General features: G+C 37.3%; 1 protein-coding gene across 3 annotated transcripts in view; it reads right to left on the bottom strand.

Annotated features, from left to right (window-relative positions):
• The window catches only part of SLK (STE20 like kinase), a 49555-nt gene that overhangs the window by 7055 nt on the left and 18274 nt on the right, over positions 1-24226 (bottom strand). Inside the window, exons 2-17 of one of the 3 annotated variants that reach the window (XM_054276798.1) lie at positions 21409-21573; positions 19040-19088; positions 18489-18638; positions 15873-15945; positions 15468-15662; positions 14714-14795; positions 13607-13735; positions 10453-11829; positions 9044-9174; positions 8646-8769; positions 8201-8380; positions 4968-5039; positions 2980-3109; positions 2617-2741; positions 1498-1686; positions 215-340 (exon numbers count right to left, since the gene is read on the bottom strand). In XM_054276798.1, the coding sequence (XP_054132773.1) occupies positions 215-340; positions 1498-1686; positions 2617-2741; positions 2980-3109; positions 4968-5039; positions 8201-8380; positions 8646-8769; positions 9044-9174; positions 10453-11829; positions 13607-13735; positions 14714-14795; positions 15468-15662; positions 15873-15945; positions 18489-18638; positions 19040-19088; positions 21409-21573 (3297 nt within the window). Of the gene's footprint in view, positions 1-214; positions 341-1497; positions 1687-2616; positions 2742-2979; positions 3110-4967; positions 5040-8200; positions 8381-8645; positions 8770-9043; positions 9175-10452; positions 11833-13606; positions 13736-14713; positions 14796-15467; positions 15663-15872; positions 15946-18488; positions 18639-19039; positions 19089-21408; positions 21574-24226 lie in introns of all 3 variants that reach the window. The other 2 variants (XM_054276797.1, XM_054276799.1) reach the window with 2 other exon arrangements.

A 24226-nucleotide genomic window follows, 5' to 3' on the forward strand; every position in this document is an offset into this window, starting at 1 on the left:
TGCTTCTGGTTCATACTCTTCTTCATTTAAAATGATTACTCATAAATTGATGGGAACATATGAATCTGGCAAAGCAGTGCACTGCGGGCCTTTGAAAACAAAGCTGAAAAAACTATACGGTAAAAATTAAGGAAAGGTGTTTCTGCTTTGCCTGCATCTGGTATTAACTTAAGTCTTCTCACTGAATGGTCATTTAATATCATCTATTTTTAACCTGTAACTGATGCAGTTCCCTGATGTTTGCTTCACACTGCAACTGAAGGTCCCGCATTTGGTTTTCATGTTTCTGATGCTGCGCCAGTCTCTCATTCTTCTGCCTCTTTTCTTCTTGAACAGCAAACTAAAATTAAAAATAAGACATTATTTATATTGTGCCTCTGAATAAAACAGTTTGCATGAGTCAAAGAACTGCATGTAATAGAATGAACACATACTGAGAAGAACAGTTCTAGAAGATTTAAGCAGTAATTTTCTCTATTTTTTCTTTTTAAAATTCTTACAAAGGAAGTTCTGTACAGTTTTAATTCCATTTCTCTGTCTGCACTCTGATTTTTCCTTAAAACGCAGCGCATTTCACTTCCAGATTCCTGAAATTACCTCCCTCTGAAGCTGTGACACAACAGTCCAGCTACAAGCATTGGTTTAGGCTGGTGTTAAACAGCTACAGGAGACCATATTTTCCACATTTGTCATCCTTCCAGTGCTCACCATATGAAACCATGATTTGTGACTGTGGTGCATTAGAAAGCAAACCTCTCAACCTCTGCACAGCATTCCCTTTTAAAGAATGAGTGAATACCTACAGCTTTAGTTCAAAAGCTCACAAAAATCAAGCACCCTTAAAAATGTTTCACAGAATCACAGAACAGTTGAGGTTGGAAGGGACCTGCAAAGATCAACCTCCCTACTCAAAGCAGGGTCGCCAGGAGGAGGCTGTGCAGGACTGTGTCCTGTTGGGTTCTGAGCACCTCTACAAGCTCTCTGCACAACCTGCTCCAGTGTTTGACCATCTTCCCACTACAAAATATTTTCTCATGTTGAAGCTGGATTTTCTGTATTTCACTTGTGGCTGCTGCCTCTCACCCTGTCATTGGGCACCACTGGGAAAAGTCTGGCTCCATCTTCTTTGCTCCCTCTGTTGGGTACTTATACACATGGGTAATACCCTCCTGAGCCTACTCTCCCCTCCAGGCTGCAGCATCCCAGGTACCCCAGGTGGCTCCTTGTGTAACAAGACACTTGAGTCTCTCAGCCATCTTCTTCAAGGCCCTTTGCACGACTCGCTCAATAAATCTGTGTCTGACTTGTACTGGGAAGCCCAGGGCTGGACCCAGCAGAGGCTCACCAGAGCAGCAGGGAAGGATGATTTCCTCTAATCCCATCCAGTGCATCAGCCCAGTTTGGTACCATCTGAGAACGCATGAGAGTGCACTCTATTTCATCCTCACATTCAGCATTTACACTATTAAAACTATTACATATTAATTTATTAATTACCTGCTTAATTTTTTCACGATCTTGGTCTGGAGAAGCAAATGAATTGATTCTTAAACTTTTCTTAAACATGGCCATCCGGGTCTTCGCTTCACTTCGCTGGATTTTAGGCAGTCTGGCTCTTTCCTGAGTTTGCTTGTTCTTTAACTCCTCTATAAGGCGTTGATTATACCTCTGCATTTGTTCTGTTTCCTGAAATGTTAACCATGTGGAAATATTACACAGTAGCTGTGGTGTTATACAGTGTGCATCTCTTTTCAATAATAAGTCTCTGGTGTGACTCAGTGCCTGTCTGCACAAACCATTCCCAGCCCCAGGAGTAACAGTGGGGAGGAGAGGCTTCTTGCAGAGAGCTCTGGATCTTGCCCAACCCAAAGAAAATTCTCTAATAAATGTAAATACACATATATTTTACCAGTGCTTACTCAACTCCTGCACTGCCTTTTACAAAGCCTGTTATTTAAAAGGAGAAACTCCTTTTTGTGTAACTGAACTTCTGGGCTACAGCTATGGAGGGGCTGTTTGCTTAAAAAAGCTGGGGAAAGCAACAGTCTACATGGGACAAATCAGAGTGGACAGAACAAGCCTTCAGTGGAGGCTGCTCATGCTCTGATCACCAAGAGATCTTTAAACAACTTCCTCCTGGTTTACAGTTTCAGAAATTGAACTATTTGCTTTTGTGTATTCTGTAAAAACCAAAATGCCTGGTGGAAAATAAGGATTTAGCTATAAAGAGACAGTTGTCAGCTACTTGCCCAGAAGCTAATCCAGTTCATTCTGCTCATTTAATTCCAGGATTATTTACTTCTGAGCAGATTTGTTTAAACACAAATCAAAATTGATTTTGGTGGATAAGCAGAATTTGGTATTTTTTTATAGTGAAAGACTGATGTTGTGGTTGGTTGGTGGGGTTTTTTTAAAGAATCAAAAAGGAAAATATAATAATTTATACTTATATATATTACTAAAGTAAGAGTTTTTAAATTTCAACAGAGCATATAACATCTTCAAAATACTTATCTGGGTCTTGCCTGTGCAAACACTGGGAAAGATCCTAAGACTACTTGATAAAAAAAATTGATATTACAATACACAAGAGAAAATGTCAAAGTCAACACTAACTTTTTCATGCCTCTTAAGCAGCTGGTGCCTCTGCATGAAGTACTGATCCTTGAGCTGCTGCTTGAGGAGCTGGTGTTTCTCCTGTAGGTGCCGCTCCTCCAGCTCCCAGAATGCAGCTTCACGAGCTGGAAAACAGAGAAAGGTTGGTTCAGGAATTGCAGTCCTACCCCAAACTTCCCCAGCCTCTGGTCTAGTTCAGAAGTGGCCTATAAGTACATTTTAAAAACAATGCTATTTCATAGCAAATGAAACAGCATTTTGTTACAGTTCTAGATTGGTCATGAGATTTTTGATTTCATAAAATGAAGAAAGAGCATTGTTTTACTAAAAACCAGTGCCTGTTTCCAAGGGAGTGCTGGGTACCTCTCATGAGCTGCTGTTTGTTGTTGAGGCAATCTCGTTCAATAGTGGCCAGTTCTGTCTTCTGCTGCTGAATTATTTTCTTCAGGGAAGCATCCAGTTCTTGTTGCTGTTTCTGCACAAACTCCTGCTCCTGGTAAAAACCAACAGAAGTAAATTAAATTGGGTTCTTCTAACAATATTACATGTTAATGAAACTCCCAGTCCTCTCAGCATTAGCTATATATGAAAACAAATATATCTATGAAAGTTTGAGCTAGGGTGCCTTGGCTATCAAATTATCCATCTTTTGTATTTTCTGTGTACAGTGTAGGTAAGAGCATATTCATGTTTAAATAATACAGAAATAAGACCAAAGGTAACAATCTAGCCAGTCATCTGCAACTCATTCCATCTCTTGTCTCCCCTCAGAACAAGCTGCAGGTTCAGAGCTAGCAAAGACAATACTCAGTATAAAGCTGATCTCATTCTAAAAAGGGTTAATTATTCATGTAGGTAAGAAAATAAAGGTATGTATGGTTATTCTGCTTTGGGAGATTAGCTAAAGCCTATTTATTTACACAGTTGGGTTTCAGATCTGTGTGGTTTATCTTGTCCTTGGGGCAGGGCTGTTGAGACTGGGAGTTCTGCAGGACCGCTGTGCAGACACCCCATGGTTCTGCAGGGGAGTAACCTGCTCACACCTGAGCTGAGCTGGCTCCTCACAAAGGGATTTATCACCTGCATCTTCCCATTATCCAGGGGCATCACTGTTACATCCCATCATGAAAAGCAGACAGCACTGAGTCCCCCTCCCATGCCCCAAGACCTACTGCTGCCTTTCTTCTTTGCAACCATTAAAAACCACAGCTATGAGCATGCAAGCATGCACACATACACACACACACACACTCACACCTGCCTTAAAACAAGAAATTGAATCAGATGCTTATAGCATGATATCAAGGCCAAAAGAAAGGACAATGTCAGAGCCAAGGTGGGCTGCTCAAATCCATAACAAATGGAATTAAATGTTCATTAAAAGTACTTTTTATTTTGACAAAAAAAAAATCCTAGTTTTCATCTTCACATAAAGTTATTCATAGATGAGGCTTTCATGTCTCTTACTGAGACAGGTAACATAAAACCAGAGGTGAATTAAGCTGACAGTAACAGACCTCAGGGTACAAAAAGAACTGGAAGGTGATATCTGTAAATTAAGTCAGACACACCTAACCGAATTTATAGAGGGACAGAAAATCCTGGTTTTTCCCTTCATAGCTGAAAAGGTTAAAAAGACTACTACAAGCTGAGTATTCTGAGGGTGTAGACACATAATGACCACAGTGTTTAATCTGCAGGAAAATTTTTGATTTGCAGGAAGTGGGGGAAAGCTGTTCTAGTGTAGAACATGGTCATGGTCAAAAAGTGATTATGCTTGAGCTTTACACATTTAATCATTTAAATATCATTGCTGCTCTCTACAGAGTAACTCTTATGAAGTTATACCTGCTAGTGCTGTAAGATAAACTAGGCAATCTCAGGAAATACCCTGCACTTTCTACTTCTCACATCTACTCAAGTGTCACATAAAATGAATGTCACGGACTTTACTAAAGAATGTGTTGGGTGGTTCAAAGGCAGACAGTGCAAGGCAGCCAACCTTTTTCAAAGTACCACTTGGTTATGCCCAGTATCTTAAAATAAACTCAAACATCTTTAAAATACATGGTTTCACTGCACACACAGAATACAAGTCACACAATGTTTCTCACACGTGCTGAACAAGTGTCATGTTGCTTGTGTGAACCCTCAGTGTCTCGCTCAGACTGAGTAACTACTGTCTTTTGGAACTTTTAACAACGGATAGTGCACAATTACCTAAATTGGTGCTAACCAGTTTGGAGACAGCAGTGACATTGATCAGCACATATGAGCAGAAAGAGAGGAGAAGACACACATCTGGAAAATTAGGAAGATAAACTTGCACTGTGTTGCATTTTAAGACTTACATCCTGCATTTGTGCGTTGAAAAGCGTACATGAAGACAACTGAAAAGACTGAATCATAACCTGAGCAACACCCTGTGGGACACAATGTAATTCTGTGTCATAATATAGTGAAAGGTATTCCTATTCTTAAAAAAAGGGAAGAAATGAGATCTGCTGTACGTTAGTAAGAAACATTTGAAATGTCAAGGCTAATCACACAAGTAGATGCTGATGGAAGTTCTAGATATTCTAAAACTATGCAGCTGCACCTTGTTTAGCACTTGTCATTCCAAGTAAGGATATTTCACACTTAAAATCTTCTTTCACCTCTCTTCAACAAATTGAAAGCAGCAAAGGAAATTAACCATGTCTCTACAAATACTATGAAAAATTAGATTTTTGTTTCCTTAAAAAGTTTAAAGACAGATATCTTTGGTATGGGGAAAGTGCTGCAACTCAATCACCTTCTATCCTGGGAAATCCCCTCTTAAATTAAACACATAATGGAATAAAGTTGCTATTATTTTCTACTAGGTCACTCACATAAACATTTAATCTGTAAGTTACTCAATCCAAACCTGCTCTGCTGTGGTCCAAATTCACTCTTTACAAGCTGTGGCCATCACAAAGCCAGTATTTTTCTGAAATACTAGCCCTCTTTCTAGCTGGGTCATAGAAAAGCAGCAAGTCTGAAGGCATGAAATCACAGATGATATTTTGTAAAGTTTCTATACACCTACACTTTGACATTTAAATAACATTTTACCTAATCTGTTCTGCTCCTATAAACAAGATGTCTCATGCTTACATATGAGATACATTTTCCTCCTCTGCATTTGTGTAGTTCAAAACTTCCTCCTGACTATAACCTTTAAAATGTGAAGGACCCATGGAGTACTTACCACTCGTAAAAGCACTGTAAATAAACGTGCTGTAGAAAAATACCATTCTTTTTCAGTAGAGCACACAAAATCCTACACTTGACAGTACAAACCTGGCAACCGCTGCTCCTACATTTCTACCCAGTTAAGTCTAAGATGGGAGTATAAGACATGGGAGTACTTGAAGAAAGAGAGCAGTTTGTAGGGTTAGTTTGAGTTAAGTTCCATATTCACTCAACAACAACAAGAGGTGAAATCATCAAGCTGTGTGAATACTGCTGCCTTTTGTATTTTAGTAGCTTGAAGCTGCCATTGTTACCTGAGCATGCTGGCTTTGTGCAAGCTCCTCTTTCTTGCGTTTCATGAGCTCTTTTCTCAGCTCTTTTGGTGCTTTCTCCACTTCACATAAAACCTACAGTGTATATAAGCATGCAGAAGGTGGCGAAAAGAACACTTTGTCTCCACAGCAAGCACTACTGTGAACATAGGGACATGCAGGTCAAGCACTAGAGGTAGTGGAAGCATGCATTGCTTCAGTGGCAGGGATGTTAGTTTAGTGAAAGAGCTTAATGAAAAGAGAAGGAACAATAGGTGCTTTATGCATGCCAGGAGTGCAGAGAGGAGGGATGTGCCAGCGCTTTTTGCATGCAAATGCTGCCCAGTGCTCTCAGAAATGGCAGTGCCTCGCTTGTGCTTCCATGCAGCTGCCAGAAGAGTCAATAGTTAAGAAAACCACCACCTGCAAAAGTGGTATTTTCTTGAATCGCTATGGCAAAAGGACTACAGAGTATGTTACATCACAAAGCTGTGAAAAATGGTTGGAAGCTTTAAATAACTTCCATTGAAACGCAGTTATTTCTGACACTGTCTCTAACCTGAATTTACAAGATGCCATTATTAGTGTCTCTGACCATAAATGACATCTACACAGCTTATGTCTTCAAAATAATCATACAAGCAAACAGAACATTATTTGGTTGTGTTTGGTTCTGAAGAATTTAAAGTGAAACCCACCAATAAATAAGAATGTTTTCAGGAAACTTTTTGTGACACGTACGCTGGGATGGAACGTGTTTCAGTACACGGTGAATTAGACAAGATTAGCAGAAAGATTCTAAATATAACCTGGCTAAATCAAGTGACTATTAATCTGTTAATTTGCTGATGAGTTTTGTTTTTCAGAATTACAAAAATGTAGCATTGTATACTCCAATATAACATGGACAGTTTTAGAGCAGCAGCTGCATTTTCCTTCAAACTGTACATCACCTTTTTAAGCTTTAAACACAAAAGTATGTGCCCAGAGACAAATGCCTGTTTGTTTAATAGTGGAAGCATCATCAGAAAACAGAGTCCAAATCACCACATGCTATTCCTATGTCCATGAAAGAACTGCTTTTAGCTCAGAGCAATATGTAAAATTCTCCCACTTTCCCATGTAGAACCCAATCACCAGTGAACAGAGAGAGACTCAAAATGCAAGAGGTACCGCAAAAGAAGAAAAATTGTTATTTACATATGGGCATACAGTTCAAACTGAATACAACTTATATTTCAACGCACATTTGTGCTACAGGATCATTCTATGCAAAAGCACTGACAGTTCAGCTTTCTAAAGAAATCTCTGAGTCTAGTAACTATCAGAGCAAACACTAGAGCCATTTATGTAAAAATGGGCACTATGCAATTGAACCAAAAATGAAATAAAACAGCTTTTAAGATGCAAAATCCATATGGAAACATATCACCTTTTCTTAATCCAATGCAAGTAAATTACTACACCAGTTGTCAGTGTCAGTCTTTTTGCCTTAACAGTATGACATTTATGAAATTAACTGTAAAAGGTTTTAGGTTATCCAGACTTCTCTCTCCTGGCTTTCCTTTTTGAACTAACAAACCAAATTCATATTATTGCTGTCAATTCATATAAAGAAATTCTAAAAAAATTACAGCACACATTCAATAAAAAAATCTAAAAAAAAATAACAAAAATGAAACAAAACTGAAATTATTGTCTTCGAAATTCTAACTTATTAAGTATTTACTAAGTAACTATAGCTGGGATTTTTTCATAGTCTTTATGAAAATACCTTTTCTTGATTTAGTATTTGAGAGGAAATATTTTATTAAATATTCTGTGAAAAACAAAATCTTCTAACTTGATGATGTTTTCTAGATAAAATCAAAACCTCAAGCTTCCTGTCAGCTGTTTGTATTTCACGTTAGGCAGTTAAACAAGAAACACAATTCTGACTGGTAGTGACACTTCCAAAACTCAGTATAGCATAGGTTTGACAAGGCTTCTGGGAGACCTAATCTCAACTGTTTGCTATGCTTATACTCCTTATTTTCTATATTAGCATCGTCTCTTACCTCTTTTTTTTTGTTTTTCAGCACATTCTGGAATTTGGACAACTCCTTCTCCTGCTCAGCCTTGATGCGCTTTGCTTCATCCCGTAAGCGATTTGTGTGCTCCTGCTCCAGGCGCTCAATGGTCTGCTTCTGCTGCTTCTCCAGGTTCTCTATCTCCTGATCATACTGTCGCTTTTTACTCTGTAAAAATTATTTGGTACCTTTGTTTTGGAAAGCTAAGTCCTGTTAAGTGAAGTGCTGTAGCAAGGAAGGACCATGATGGATTGCTGTGGCAGCAAGCCCCCACACAAGCTGGGCACCCCACAATGGCAGATATTGCCTTTTATTTAAGAATAAAGGCTACGCTAGAGCCATCATGGCAGGAAACACCTGATTGCTCTTAGCACTATTCTGCCTCCTCCATCAAGATGTCATATTTTAAGAGCACCAAAATGCAGAAACTCACTGTCATTTCCTGTTCAAAACGTCTGAACATCTGCTCTCGCTGCTGCAGAAGCTTATTGCTGAGCTGCTGTTGGGCTCTCTGCTCCTCTTTCTGAAGAAGTCTCAGCTCTCTGAGCTCTTGACGCCTAAGAAGGACAAAGAACACTAAATACTGAGGGGAAAACAAAAGAAGTGCAAAATGACAAGAGATGAAGAGGACATTAACAACTTGGGCCCAGTAAAACTATTTTGAACTGATTGTCTTAATAAGAAACACTTTATATTCACTTTTACCAAAAAAAAAAGTAAATTTATCCCCAAATATGACGGAAATAAGATCATTAGCCCCCTTGTTTTATTCAAAGAAAAAAAAATATCAGCTGCTAACCTCTTGAAAATTTGACTTTTAGAAACACTTACCGTAGAAATCGCATTTCTTCACTTTTTGAATCATTTTCAGTAACTATTTTTGACGTGGTTACACTCACTTCTACTCCATCAACAACAAACTTCCGAGTTTTCTTTAACGTTTTCTTCTGCCTTCTAGTTTCCTAAATTAAGCATTGGTAAGTTATTATGTATTTATTTAGGTTATATTCTTTTTTCCCTTTTTTCTTAATACTGAATTATATCAATTACTTCTGGAAATGTCTTCTATGCAGTAATCAAGAGCCCTTCTCACTTACCAGGTGCCTCACTAATCAAGTGAAAATTTGAAAAATTCCAATAAACTGAAACTTTCTAGTAAGGGAAGGAAAACTGCAATTATTGATTATCCTAAGTACCAGAAGAAAAAAAATTAAGCCAGGAACTCTGAAGAGAACTGATGCAGTTTTATTTTCAAGAGCTGAGACAGATACATTTACTGTTTGCTTTTGATCATGATTTCCCCAGCCACCAACACGTATTTAATTCTTAAAACCAGTTCTGAAACTGGATAACAATTTACTCACCTACTTCCTCCTGCTTTGGACATAAACAAGTGAGTTTATTTTTTTATTGATATATATTAGTCAAAATCATATCATGATCTTGCTGACCACTAGAGAAGTCTCAGTTGTCAGAGCTGCTGTTGTTTCATTGCAAGAAGAGAAGGACCCCAGCTGAACCTGCACCATCTCCATTGTGTCAGGGCAACTGCAAACACCCTCATGTTTAGCACAGCTATGCCAATTTATGATCCTTTTGTTTGGTTGTCTTTCTAGGTTTGTTTTTCCCCCACTCAAGCTAGCTCACATTACACAGTTACTACCCCAACATGGCTATATTCATTTTAATACAAAGACTTTAAATAATAAAGTTCATAGTCTGGAATTTGCTTCCTCTGAGTACGCTCATTCTGCATGGACACAGTACAACCACAGGAGAACACTGACTGGAATAAAAAAATCCAGCAAAATGCCTGCCCTGGGTGTCCCAAACAGAGAGACAGAATATGGAAGTGGCAGGAATTCAGTATAAGATTAGATATTCAAGAGATTTTCCATTGAACAAGAATTCTGTGCATTTAGCTGGTCTTCTTGAGTATCAGCTCTGACCTACAGCCATTCATAAATCTTCATGTGTAGTATTATTATACTTCCTTTTATGGCTTATACTATTATGCAATACAGTAAGAAACTAATTAGCATAACTGCACATAATCCAGACATTGTTGTATATTGCAATTTAGAATACTTTGGTTTCTACAAAGCTTTGTATATATGTGCCATACTGGTTTCTCCCTCAATATTTTTCTTTGTAGCAAAGGCAACACTTGGAGATAATTTCAGGGTTTCACTCACATGAGATTTTATATTAAAAAAATATAAAAATATCCTTGCACTTACCTGTAAAGATATTGATCCTGTCTCTTTGTTTTTACTAAGGAAACTAGAAATGGACAAGTTCAAATCAATGCTGCTGTTATCAGCTGTAGAACCAGTGCCTGAATCTGCATCATTTTCCTTCAAATTCTCTGATTCCAGTTGCTGTAAAGTCTCAGTATTGCCTTGATTATCTGTTTTGACCTTCTCATTTTCTTCAGTGCTAATACTAATACTGGGGACTGGAGTGACTTCAGAGTCCTCAGCTTGTTCACTGACAGTGTCTTGAAGCTTATTCTTCACAATTTCATCTGAGGTAACTGCTGGATGTTCTTTGTCTACCTGGATGTTGGTTTCCTGTACATTCTCAGGTCCACGCTCTCCTGAATTTTGGTCCATACCAGTCAGTTTATCCACCAGTTTATCAGGAATATCCTCAGGTTCAGTCTGTAATGCCTTCTGGTCTATGATATCTTTTCCAGAGTCTTTGATCTGTGTTTCCTCTGTGCTGTTTATATTACTGATACCCTCATTTTCACTTTCTGCCAGTTTCTTATCTACTTCAACCACTGTATCTTGGTTTTCTGATACAGTTTCTTCAGAGCTGATTATCTCATGGACCTGCTTAGCCTGACTTTCCACTGGCTTATCCTCCAGCTCAGGTATTTTATCCCCATCACTGATGGGTGTTTCAGCAATAGCACCTATCTCCTTAATGTTGTCAATTCCCTGGTTTATTAGATCCTTTTCTTCATCAGACACTTTAACTGTAGCATTAGGCAGAGCTTCTGTAGTGGTATCTATTACTGCCTCTTTCTGAGCTTCACCTTTATCTTCTTTTTGTTGTGTATCTCTATTTTCTGCAGGGACGTTTTCTTCCTCACCATCCAAAAGATCCATTCCCTTCTCTTCTTTTTCACCGGTTTCCTTAGAAATGCCTTCTTCACTTTCTACCCTATCTTCAGTTACAGGTACTACTTTCAGTTTGTCATCTTCTATCTGTTCATTTGCCATGGAATCTTCTTTCTCTATTATTAAGTCAGGTTCATTCTTTATTTCCATATCAAGTTCTTTACCTCCTTTCTGGGGTTCTGTATCCTCATGCATTTTTTCCAGGCTTTCTGTATTCTTTTCTGCTGGCACCATTTTGCCTTGCTCATCTTCACCAGTTGGCAAAGAACCATTCTGCACTTTCACATCACTAATGGAAGTATCGTGTATGTTATCAGCTGTTTTCCTAAATTTAATGTCCTCAGATTCATCTCCAGTTGTTTTGTCCTCAATGGCATTACTTTCTGTTTTCTCAGAGAGAGATTCCAGGACAGAAGCATTCTGTGAAAGTTTATCCTCTTCAGAGCTGGCAATACTAAGATCAGAGGATGCACGTTTCTCTGCAGGTAACTGCTAAAAAATTAAAGCAAGAAAAGTATTCAGTCATTTTGTAACTTAACCAAAGCACAGTTTTTTGGGAGAATATGGGAACAGAGATCAATACTGTATTTACGTGCAGTTATATGAGTTAGAAAACTTCAGAGTCCTTCCCTTGCACTATCACAGAACAAGTGCATGAACTGCAGACAGGCTCTGAACAGAAAGTTTCACTGTGATCAAGGGAAAGGGATCATGGTCATCAGCTATACTCTTCAAGGGTCTTTTTCTTTTCACATTCCATTTTTTTATCAGTTCAGCTCCTCAACAGTCTCAGCTACAGCTGGATTTGAAAGACTTTACTTTGTGCCAGCTGCGCAAGGAAGCAACTGTAGCTTTAGTTAGTGCAGCACTGATAAAATGCAGTATTAAGTTCTTCTTCTGCTTTACTTTGTGTTCTTGGCTAAAAATGCATGAAAACTTTTCATCTGGTTTTAATCATATTGAAACCCCATTAAAATGGTGAAAACCTCCAGCAGATCTGATTAAGTGGCAGTACAGAACCAGAACAGAAACAGTTACCTCACTCTAGAAACTGCCGCTGCCAGAATATGAATAAATGTTATCAGATTCCATAGAGACATCCAAAAGAATATAGTAATAAAGCATCATTTTCACCACAATTGCCCTTTCACTCTTCAAAATGATTGTGATAGCTGTCTGTATCTACTGCTAGAACCCTGTAATTTGCAGATCAGGCTTTTGATTTGCCATAGGGAACATCCTAGGCTAGCTGTTGCAGCAAGCACAGGTTAGATTGTACATTTCCTACCTTAAGGATTTCCCAAGCATACAGAAATCGATTCCTTTTAAGTCAAAATTGCATTTAAAATATTTCTTTGTGTAATTGTTCAAGAAGTTTAGTGTTGATCTCCCAGGAGTGTTTAAAACTACCCCAAGGAAATAACGTGAAGAGCTCTACCTCACACATTGCTGCAATGCCACTTGTGAGATACTTGACAGAGTCCCAGGGTGGGCTTCAGTCCAGCCCTCCTGGAGGGATGGCTCAGCAGCTCATCCACGGGAGGGGAGCTGCTGGGGATCACGTTTGGAGCCCGTGGGGTGGGCTGGGAAGGCAGTAAGGAGGCCAGGGGCCGTGAGGAACGTGCAGATGGGTGAGGGGGGAATGGAGGCACCTGCTCGAGCTCTTGGCTCCTGCAGCAGTGCAGGACAGCAGCTCTGGGAGGCACAGGGAGCACACAGCCTGGGCACTCTGCTACCTGCACCCCTCCCTGGACTTCATGGCTTTCCCTCTGACCAACCACACTCATGCTCCAAGATTCTTAAAGCATCTTTAGAGCTACACTGATTATAAAATATGTGGGTTTTTCCTTGTCTTTGATAGCCACACTGTAAAATCACAAACTTAGTTTACAGCATAATAGTCAAATACTCTTCCAAATCTTTTGAACACTGTATGGAATGCATACACACATTACCTCATTCACCCAGTCATTATGATTTAAAAACATTTACACAAAAATCAGGATCCCATTTTTAAAATAGCACATATACATGTAAAAAACTTAAGATGTTAGTCTTTATTAGCTATTATTTACTAGTAGTTTTTAAAGACTTTAAACATGCTACTTTTTAAATGGCTGGCTACCTATTTTGTAATAAGTTTAGAGTATGATTATGATGTTATTCCTAAAATATTTGATGTCAAAGTTGGGCTAATACAATTGAAACTGAATTCTCCATGGGAAATTTGCCACAGCATATTAAAAAAAGTAAATTTTGAACTGACCAGAGAATTCTCTGTTTCTTCTTCTTCATCCTCATCTTTACCATCTTCAACTTCTTCTGTAACTTCTGCCTTAGCTTCTGCAATCAATTCTCTTATTGGTTTATTTGAAGTAACAGTAACAAATGGATGCTTGTGAAAGCAAAAAAATAAGCACAGTATTAGGTGGTGGCTTCATAATATACAGTGGGAAAATCATAATCTGAAAGAAATATAACTTCAAAGAAGTGTTACTTTGGTTGCCTCACATTTGAAGACTCAAAATTAACATAACTGTTCCAACTGTGTTTTTTCAGCACAAGTCTTAAAATCAAAACATTTGTGTTCAAATATACTATATAAGTAGTCTAACAAACTTGCTAAAAATACAAATATTCATTTATACTGACCTTTTTCACAATCCAAAGAATAGAAGTAGAAAGATTTCTAAAAAGGTTATTTTTCTTGGAATTAGGTTTCATTTCCGTTCCACAGTTAAATTACTTCTTGACAAGCTTTATCTAGAAAATATACTTTCTAGAAAAAAATGTGCTTTGCCTTTCCAACAACTTCTACTAACATGAACTAGAATTCTGCTTTTCTCTTTAGGAACAAGCAGGTACCTGTTCCTCTCCTACCATCTGAATCTTCTTTCTCTGCTTGGCCTTGCTACTTAAATCTATTCAGCATATGCCAGATGGATTGTGGATAAAGCAAATGGGTGCTGACGTTAAACACAATCAAATGTACCTGGTCACATCTATTCCTGTTCAGCTGTTCTGCACTGACAGCATTACAGAGGAGGGCTGAGCATTAAAGCTTTTAAAACACCTGCCAGCAACTGGCCACAGACCTAAACAACTCCTCCATCCATTGTAAGTATACAAGTATAGTTACTTACACAAAGTAATTGGTTCTATTACAGCAAAATATGTTCAACTAATAACCTGATCTGTGCTTAGTATCATCTGATCAAATTTTACCAAATAAGGATCAATTTTAAAAAGAGATTGTGGACAAAGACTTTATTTGAGAATATTTAAGTAGTTACTATAATAGCACTCTGCTTTAAAAAAAATACCAAATATGCTTGCCTTTAAACAACAGTTCTGAACAATTAACTCTTCCTACCTGTAGAAGTTGGCTTGCACTCCACCTTGCATCTACATTCTTTTCCAAACATTTCTTCAGAAAATCTTTAAAATCTGATGACCTACACAACAAGCAAAGAGGCAGTGATTGTTCTTCTGCCTTAACATCAGACTAGCACATAAAGTGAAATACCCTTTAGGTTCACATGAATCTACGCTGCAACTCCAAGTCCTGCTATTGACTCAGGAAAACACAAAGGGAATACAGGAATGCCAAGACCAAAACAGCACAAAGACAATCTTTAAAAGGTTTGTCCATTATCAGAAGAATTTACTTTTTGCTCTGGACTATTAATACACTTCATCTTCTACATCAGTAACTGAATCATGTGAAGATATTAAATTGACCAAATAGATAATGGCTCTTAAAAATACTTTCTTAGTATAAAAATGCTTTAGTTTCCTTTCACCCTTTGTTAGATGGCCTGCAGATCTGTTACTACATTTTTAAAAAAGCTATTTCACATACATTCTAAGGCAAAGCCTGTAAAATATTTCTGGGTAAAAGCTTCTATACAGAACTATGACCAAAAAAAAGTTCAAATTGTGTCAAAAGACATATATGTGTCTATGCATATGTACAAACATATATTGGAATTTTATGGACTTGCCCTAATGCATAAAGCTACATCACAAACTTCAACATTCAACAGGGCTGTGCTCATCAAATCTACCAAACAAATGACTTGGAGTGCCTTACACTGGGGTGGGAAAGCTGTCAATAAAACACAAACCATTTGGAAGGCTGTGCCAACGTTGGTGGGTCAGATTTTGCGATTTTCAGCAGCACTCGCATAGGATTCAGTTCATGGTGAGGTGGCTCTATCTGAGCCATTTCTATTAAAGTAATGCCAAGAGACCAGATATCAGCCTTGTAATCATATGGTCTGTCTTTAGAGGTCTCACACATTACTACTTCTGGAGCCATCCTGCAAAGAGAGCAACAAAGTTCCAGATGAGAAAAAGCTTTTTGATGTGTTCTGAGAACAGTTGTAAACACAGACATTCACTGAAGCATTGCTAGAAGCACATTCCACCATCAGTAGATTTACACAGTACCCATCAAGCTTGTAATATCAAATTAAAAGTAACATTTAGATACTAGTGAATACAAAAAGTCAGCAAAAGAGTGCACTTACCAATATGGTGTGCCAATAAAGGAGTCTCTTCTTTGTATTGTTCTGGTGTTTTTAGCTGATACTCCAAAATCCGCTTAAAGCAAACAGTAAAACACTATTAATAGGGTGGTGGAAAGCATACTATAATTCTTTTTATTTACAATTGTCTTTTAAAATGATGTATATTCCAGAGCAAACATTCAGTATTAAAAATTCAAAGTGAGGTAAAAGTATTTGTGCTCTGATAGCTGAGTGACAAGGTTTTATACCATTTATAATGAAAGATCTTACATAAAACATACTCTACATTTCTTAAAAAAAATCCCAAACCATAATGCTACTGTTGGGTTGTATGGGACAGAAGCAAACTATGTATTTGCTACAGGAAAAAGTGCATTACATATTCCTTTAAGTAGAAATTAATTTCTTTAGCCTTTGAAGTCTGTATTCATCAAACATGGCACCAACTGTCTCATTAATTCAACAAATCATTCAATTTTAAGTTTCAGGACTCAAATTTTCACAAAGTTACATTTCCTCTTCATCTTACAGGTTTCTTTCCACATGATTTTTGATTTTATAATAAATACTTGAAAGCTTGCATATGTACTTTTCATGAATATCTACCCAAAAAAAAACATTTTACCTCTTTGCAATTAGTTATCTATAAAGCACTGTAACTCTCACTCTTAAAAAAAGACATTTAAATAAGTATTATATGCTTATAACAGACATAATTTTGTTAATGAAGATCTAGAGATTAAAGCAAAGGGACAAAGAGCCATATGTTGCCATCTGTAATCTGTACAAAATCACTTGATGGGCTCAATACGTGAGAAGTCTAATTTTGCTCTGGGGAAAAAAAACCAGGACTAAAATCTATTGGTTCAAATGCATAAAACTGAAATTTTGAGGGACTACAGGTGTTGAAATAATAAAACTCAGATATATATATATATATGTATGTATGTATGTATATAAATAAAATGCAATAAATTTACTTGCCATTCACACATCTGTAAAAAAAAGGAATTATACATTTCTTTGTATAACAATCCAAATACAAGTAGTTTATAGGGAGTAAAATGCTCCTTCAAAGGATGCTGTACATTTTTCATAATTACATCCAGTCTTTTTTTAGAAATCTTAATTAGCAAACCTGAATGCATCACCAAATGCACGTGAGAAAGAAATCTCCTGTGGTCTAAACTGTTAAGTAGTATCTTGACAGCCTGCAAGGTGCTGTATACCAGCTAAGCTTGACAAAATCTTAAAGTAGTTCCAAGTCTGTATGAGGAGAAGCCAGGTCATGTGAGGAGATGAACTGAAACAAATTATTCTCTCTGACCATGAGACTCCTGCTGTGATCTGTGGTTTCTTTTACAGCAGTGCCAAGAAACTAAGACAGTGGTTCTATTACATTTACACATCAGGCCTATGACCCCAAGTGCATCACTAAATGTTCTGGCTCCAAAGAAAAGCTACACCAGTAAAGTTACATGCATTCTGCAGACTTAAAAAAGGCTGCAAGGATTGTATGTACAAGGAATAATCTTGTACAGAAGGGATCCATGGAAAAGCACAATCACACTGAACTGATCAATACAGCAATGCAGGTTCTTAAATATTCTCAGTTTCTAATAAAGAAGGTGCAGAGTACCTTGCTGAGATGTGATCAATATGAGTTAGGCAGGAGATATATTCCTGAATTTGGACACATCTTGCTTACATTTAAAAGGAAAGTCTGTATCAAGGCTGCAGATTTAGAGCCCTGGTTCCCTGTGGCACTATTCTTATTTTCCTTACCTCTGCCCTCTGTGCATCCAAAGAAATACAACTGATCACACTGATCCCATGCAGAGGGAAGGCTTTGAAACCTGAGCGTGGGCAGGGATGTCATGGAACTATGCCAGGGGTAGAGGCACTGCAAAGGCTGACAGCTTATACACATTTTCCCCTGAAACAAAGTGGATCCAGATAATTCCTGCCCTTTCCTGGCTGAATGCAGGGATGCTATTCACCACCAGCAGCCCTTTGTCAGTTCTGCATGGAGGAATCCTCATCAGATTAAAAATGTGGATGACTGCTTAAACTTAGATTTAAAAAACCCCAGAAATCAACAATAGTAAGCTGTATTTTGTTCCGGACTGTTCTGTCTTAATTTCAGTGCAACAAACAATTGAAAAAGGAATGGAAAAACTAAGCTGGATGATTCAGATTACTACATCTCTCTCAAAGGAAGAGACAACAGTACAAGGTACTGCTTTTTGGTGGCTGTGAGGAATGTGCCCTTTCCAAACTAACAACTTCAAAGGGAAGTTCTGATGTTATCAGAGTGAATGTAAGTATAATCAGGAACTATAATTATACTAAGAAACAGCATGATCTATGATGACTTCTTGTGCTGATTTTGAAGTATGAAAGATGTCATAAGTACAGTCAGGATATTTGCTCAAGTTTTTTTGTTGTTTTTTTTTCCTTGATAGCACCAAACCACTTGCTTCTGAAAAACCTCTCATTGTTAGATTGGTATTTCAGTAGGTAAATATTGAACCGTGACAAACTGCAGCTTAAGGAAAATACAATTAAAAGACCATGCCAAGTTCCAGGAAAGAGTTTCATTTGCAACATGCTTACCTAGTTTAATGTCCCCATCTAATGTGAAAAGAATATTACCAGCTTTTAGATCTCTGTGGATGATCTTATTCTCATGCAAGTAGTTCAGTGCTTCCAGTGTCTGCCTGCACACCACTTTGATCTGTGGCTCTGTTAACGGCCTTTCAAGCTCTACAAGAGAGAGACAGAAATAATCACAACATTTTTGCATTTTATGTTACATGTTCATAGCAAACCCTATAGGAATATATGGGGAAACTAATTAATCTGACAGATTCTAAGCATCACATGTCAGAAAAAAATTCTCTCAGAATACTTGCTCCTTCTAGTAAAGATTGTATTCCTTGAGCCCAGCCCCCTTCTCATTATGAATTATGTATACCTACCTATCTGAACTGTGAAAAAACTACATCATTTAGAGACTGGTTCTTTTGTGTGTTACATAGAGATGCTAAAGACTAGATCTTCTACATAAATCATATCAAAACAATACACATATGAAATAAGTTACAGTATATATTATCACTTTCAGGTATTAGGATTATTATTATTAGTTGAAATAACTTATTTACCCAACATTACTGCATCTACTGCTCCTCCTGCACAAAATTCAATCAGGATCTGTATATAAATAAATAAAAAAAATATAGAGATTAGAAACTAAATAGTTCCACTGAGGTGAATCATTGATTAAGGGAGCATTTTTGGGAGATGAGAGTTTCAGAATATTTGGCCTCAACAAGTTATTTTACTAACCTGCAAAATACTGGTACTCTTACCCAGCTAAAAGTAGGGCTGTACTTCTCAACAAATTATTTGAAAAATGCCTTGAGACCCTCAGACAAAAGTTTTAATCCAACTATAAAATAGCATAATAAAACTTATAAAACATAATGACACAGTCAGCTTAAACCTACTCCTTGTAATGTGATTTACATAATCCCTGCAAACTCATTTCTTGGTTATTAAGCTCTACTCCCATACTATAATCTCTCTGACTGAAAAGTCCAAGAGCTAAATGATTTTCCAGTAGCTGATGCTATCTCCTATATTGTTTCAGACAAGATGAAAATACAGAATAAATGCTCTGAAAAGCTACATAAAATTATTAAATTCAGATGTTTACATTAATTTTCCTTTATTTTCATTCATGCCTACAATACTTCAAGGCCTTTATCCCAGAATTTAATAATACCAGGACAAGTTCATTCCCAGTTCTGAGCTTCCTTTTGAAATAAAAATATACTGCAATTATTTATGAGCACAAACTATGCTATGAAGGACAGAAAGAATATATGCAAAGGAGAAAGAGGAGACAAAAAGAATGAGGAGAGCAAGAAAGAGGAAATCTCATCCAAGACTGGTACCCCACTCTTCCTTATGTGTTTATGTGGTTTTTTTCTTTAATTTAAACTTTAAATACTATAAATTATAATCTACTGTCTGAGAGCTAAGAAGCATTTCTTGCCAGAATGTCAACAGTCAATATGATTGGAAATAGTATGTCATTTTTTTATTTTTCTGTAATTTTAAAAGCAGCGTACAATTGCTGATGAAAGAGGAAACCTCAAAGTATACCTTGTACACAGCATTTATATATACACACCGCTTATGTCACATATACTTCAAATTATTATTGCAATTAATCCCCACAGCAATGGTACCAACAAATATTTTATATAATGCAATTCTTTGTAAATCCTGTAAACATTCTTCCATTTACATGCTTTTGTGTGCCAAGTAGGTAAGTGTGGGAAATTGTACATAAAGAATTTATTTCTCTAAAATTTGTAGTTTGGCCTGACAAAGGTCTCTTTGCTAGAGAAATCACGTTTCTAATCTTGGAAAGCAAACATGTATTTAATGTCCAACTATCATTCTTCTCTTTTTTGCCCTCACTAAATTCTGTTTATTTACCACATCATTAGCCTTGTGGCTTACAAGCTCCTGCATTTCACTGTAACTACGTTGCTCCAATTTTATTTTCAAAGTGTTTACTTCTATCTTTATTCTGCCAGTGAAGCCTACCCACTCAGTTTCATATTGTGCCTCTATGCCTACTTGCTTTCATGCTGACCTTTAAGCACTGAAATTTTTTCACTATTCCACTGTTTTATATAATAATTTACTCTGCACTGAGATCACCAAGTTTTGAGCTTAACAAAACAAATGTGCATCAGGAAACAAGGTACTACACTTCCACCATTTGTTCAAAGAGTAAAGCTTATTTGTAAGACTCCCAGGAAATCATCTTTTATTTGGTTTAGGTATCTTTTTGAAGTATAAGCTCTTTAAAAAAAACCCAATCCATGCATTCTTTGTACCATTCCAAAAGCAGCTATATATATTGCACTGGATTACCTACAAGTGCAAACTGTTTTGTCACAGCTGAAGCCACCCAAGCAAACAGCAGGGATGTGCAGTCCTATGTACGGTACACTCTGCACGTCAAGGTACAAATACCCAGGGTTTAAGTAAATTAATTATTGTTCAAGTCCTGCTAAACTGTCCTTCCTTCCTGGGAGTGCCAATAAACCCCCTGGCATCTAAAGTATGTACTTCACAGGCTGACCTTTTCAGCACTTTATTTATTTTTCAGGTGTGGATTCTGAGTCTCACTTAAAATCATGCTAATGTAATTGAGTCCTGTTGTTACAAATAAGCACCACCTGAGAACACTCTCAATACACAAAATGAACTGCTAATTTCCACATTTTAGATTCAAACCCCTGCCCAAATGACTCAGGGTAGCACAATTCTGCAGTGACAATTACCTAAGTCATACCCACAATTCACAAATTAGTTTTGAAATGGAGTAGTTATCTCAACAGTGACAATCCAGATAAAATCTGACAAATAATATTTTGATAAAAGAAAAAACATGCAATTTCAATAACCTTTTGAAATAAGAAAAAACATTTAGAAAAGGAAGAATACTTACCCACAGATTGTTTTCATAGTAGAAAGCATCTAGAAGCTTGACAATATTAGCATGATCACAGGATGCTAAAATATCAATCTCCACCATGTAATCTTCAAGTTCTTCTTCTGATTTAGTATCTATCACCTTTGCAGCAGCCAGAACTTTTGTTTCTTTGTTCTGAGCCTGTAAAAGAGAAGTCACAGCAAACATATACATGAATTTCACCAGAAAACTGGCACAAGCAAAAAAACCCCAGAAATAAAGCAACTCTCTCTCTTGACACTTCTGTACAAATTTCCTGTCTCCAGTTTCCTCCTCTACAAAAAGAGAATCCCTGCATATTAAAGAGGAGATAAAATCTAGCAGAAAAAGGGTTTAATAACTTTTCTCAAGGCCAAGAAACAATGAAAGACATGTAAAAACACTTAATTCTCATCACATTCTTTAAACCATCATCAATAGCTCAGGATAATTGCTGCCTTACTACGATGAAGTTTTGTGCTGCTCCTCAAACACCATCTATTAACACAAGGCAAGGAGTCAAGGAGCCTCTACACTCTGGTTCTGCCCTTCTGACTCTCCCCACGTTGTGGCAGCACCGCTGCTCCCAAAGCCAGGCAGGGAAGCAGATCCTGCCCCAGGAAGCAGCTGGAGCTCCTCTTCAGCCAGGGGCTGTGTGCTGTATCCCAGCTTCAGGAGCTGCCAAGCCATCATTCCTTCCTTTGGGCATTCTGCTCCCTGTGCTTCAGCAGCCTGGGAGGACTCCCCAGGTGGGAGCCATGGAAGGTGGGCACTATAAATGCTGCCAGCTCTCCTGCACTGCTCCTCACCCACACACCAGGGACAGGGACAAGTGCAGAACAACTAAAACAAGCAAAGGGAAAGCAAGATTTTGGGTGCCCAAGGAAAAGAAAAGGCATTTCTGCCGTGCATTTAAATATTCTTTGGATTTTTTCAAACATAAGAAATTACAGACAAGTCAGGTGACTTATTTAAATAGCAAAACATTTCATCAACCAGGAAATACTACTTAATAAAAGAACACTGCTGAAACCTAATCACAAAAAATATATACACTCTCTAATAATTCTCTTGTAAGTTATGTTTGAAGGAATGCTCAATTCCAAGCTGCAGCAAGCTTTAAACAAGTATTTTTCTCAAGTCATCATAAAAACACTATTTTGCAAAGTAGTGACATTTCCAGAGGTTACCTCTGAATAAAGGAAGTGCAGGACTGAAGTCTACTTCACCCATTGAACATGAAGACCATGAAGCCAAGTCCTGCATTTACTCCACTGAGTTTTTGACATTCAAATGAAATTAAATGGCAAGAAGGGACACAGGCTCTCTCTAAAGCAGCAACAGACAAGGATCAACAAGGGGAATTCCAACTTCTGATGTGCAGAATCACAAGGCAGTTCATGTCTCTGCTGGTGTGGATTGTGCATGGCCCTAAAGCTATTTGGGATGATCCCAGGACAGGACGCAGCAAAAATCCCAAAACCTGAACTTTGTCACCTAATAACTTTACACCAGTATCAGACAAAAGCTGGTATCAGACAGCAAGTAAGAACTCTTAGGAATAATTCTGAAGGTCTAAATATTATTACTTGCACAGCTATAAATAATTCTCTCTATGTGGCAAAAGATAATAAAATATTTAAAGATAAACATTTACATTAACATTCAGTAAAACAGCAGTAACAGCAAAACACACTTATAAAGCACAGTCCCAGCTGATTCATCTCATGTTGAGGGTAAAGGTTTTCCATTACATGTCTTTTTATCTCAATATTCTTTCCAAAACAAAAAACAACCAAATCTTCCCAACCTCAATATTTGCCCTCCCATGTTTAACAACAAAGATAAGTAATCTGTATAACATCATTTGAAAACCAACTACTGAGAAGGTTTCCAACACACATTCTAATAATAAAAAGGAAAAGGTCTGCTTAGTAACGCAAACAACATTTGTTTTGGTTTCATGCTTTGTAGCAAGAACGAAAGACCAACCTTCCTATTCGAGAGCTGCACTGTAAATTAAACACAAAAAGTGAAACAGATGTCTGACCACAACAGGATTGGACTTGGTAGCTTTACATGTGCAGAAAAAGAGTTTTTAAAGCACCTTTCTACAGAACTCAAAATTTAGCTGTAAATGGACTTTTTTGAAGCATGCATGGCCACACACTCTTCACTTAAAAAAAATAAAAATACTTAAAAAATAAAGCTGAAATTAATTTTTACACAAATTTGCTTACAAACTATATACTGGCAATAGTATTTTGTTTAAGTAAACCATCTACATCAGGTAACAGATGTTACTGCTTCCAGATTGAGTTTCACCTTTGAGCAAGAAGGGCATTGCTAAGTTAGTGTGAATGATTACATGCTCAGGAATTTGCTACATTTACAGCATATATTATTTTTTTTTCTACTGACAAAACACTTTGTATTTTGATTTTTCCCAGATCCTTTTGCTTAAAGCAACTAGAAATCTGCTTTGAGTATGCTTCTACGATTTCCTCCTTGTGCAGCTCTATTAAAACACCTCATTACAAATAATGAATTATTATAGAGACAGTGTGATTATCTTTATAGGCATCTTAACAATTTTAAACAAAACGTTTGCCTTTGTTCTGCCTCAAAATAGTAAAATTTTGTAGGTCTAGATCCAGACTTTTTTCCCAGCTTTTAAAAGAAAAAAGTTTTAGAATTAGCATATTTCCACTGGCTATTTCTGAGGACTGATGAAACAATTTAAGTATACATCAAGTAACACCTGAAAAAAATTATGTTTTAAAGTTCTTTTTGAATAAGGCATTAGTCATCTCCA

This window comes from Melozone crissalis, unplaced genomic scaffold (assembly GCF_028551555.1).
Source record: "Melozone crissalis strain CALT ecotype California unplaced genomic scaffold, PUWL_Pcris_2 ptg000019l_1, whole genome shotgun sequence".
NCBI classification, from domain to species: Eukaryota; Metazoa; Chordata; class Aves; order Passeriformes; family Passerellidae; genus Melozone; species Melozone crissalis.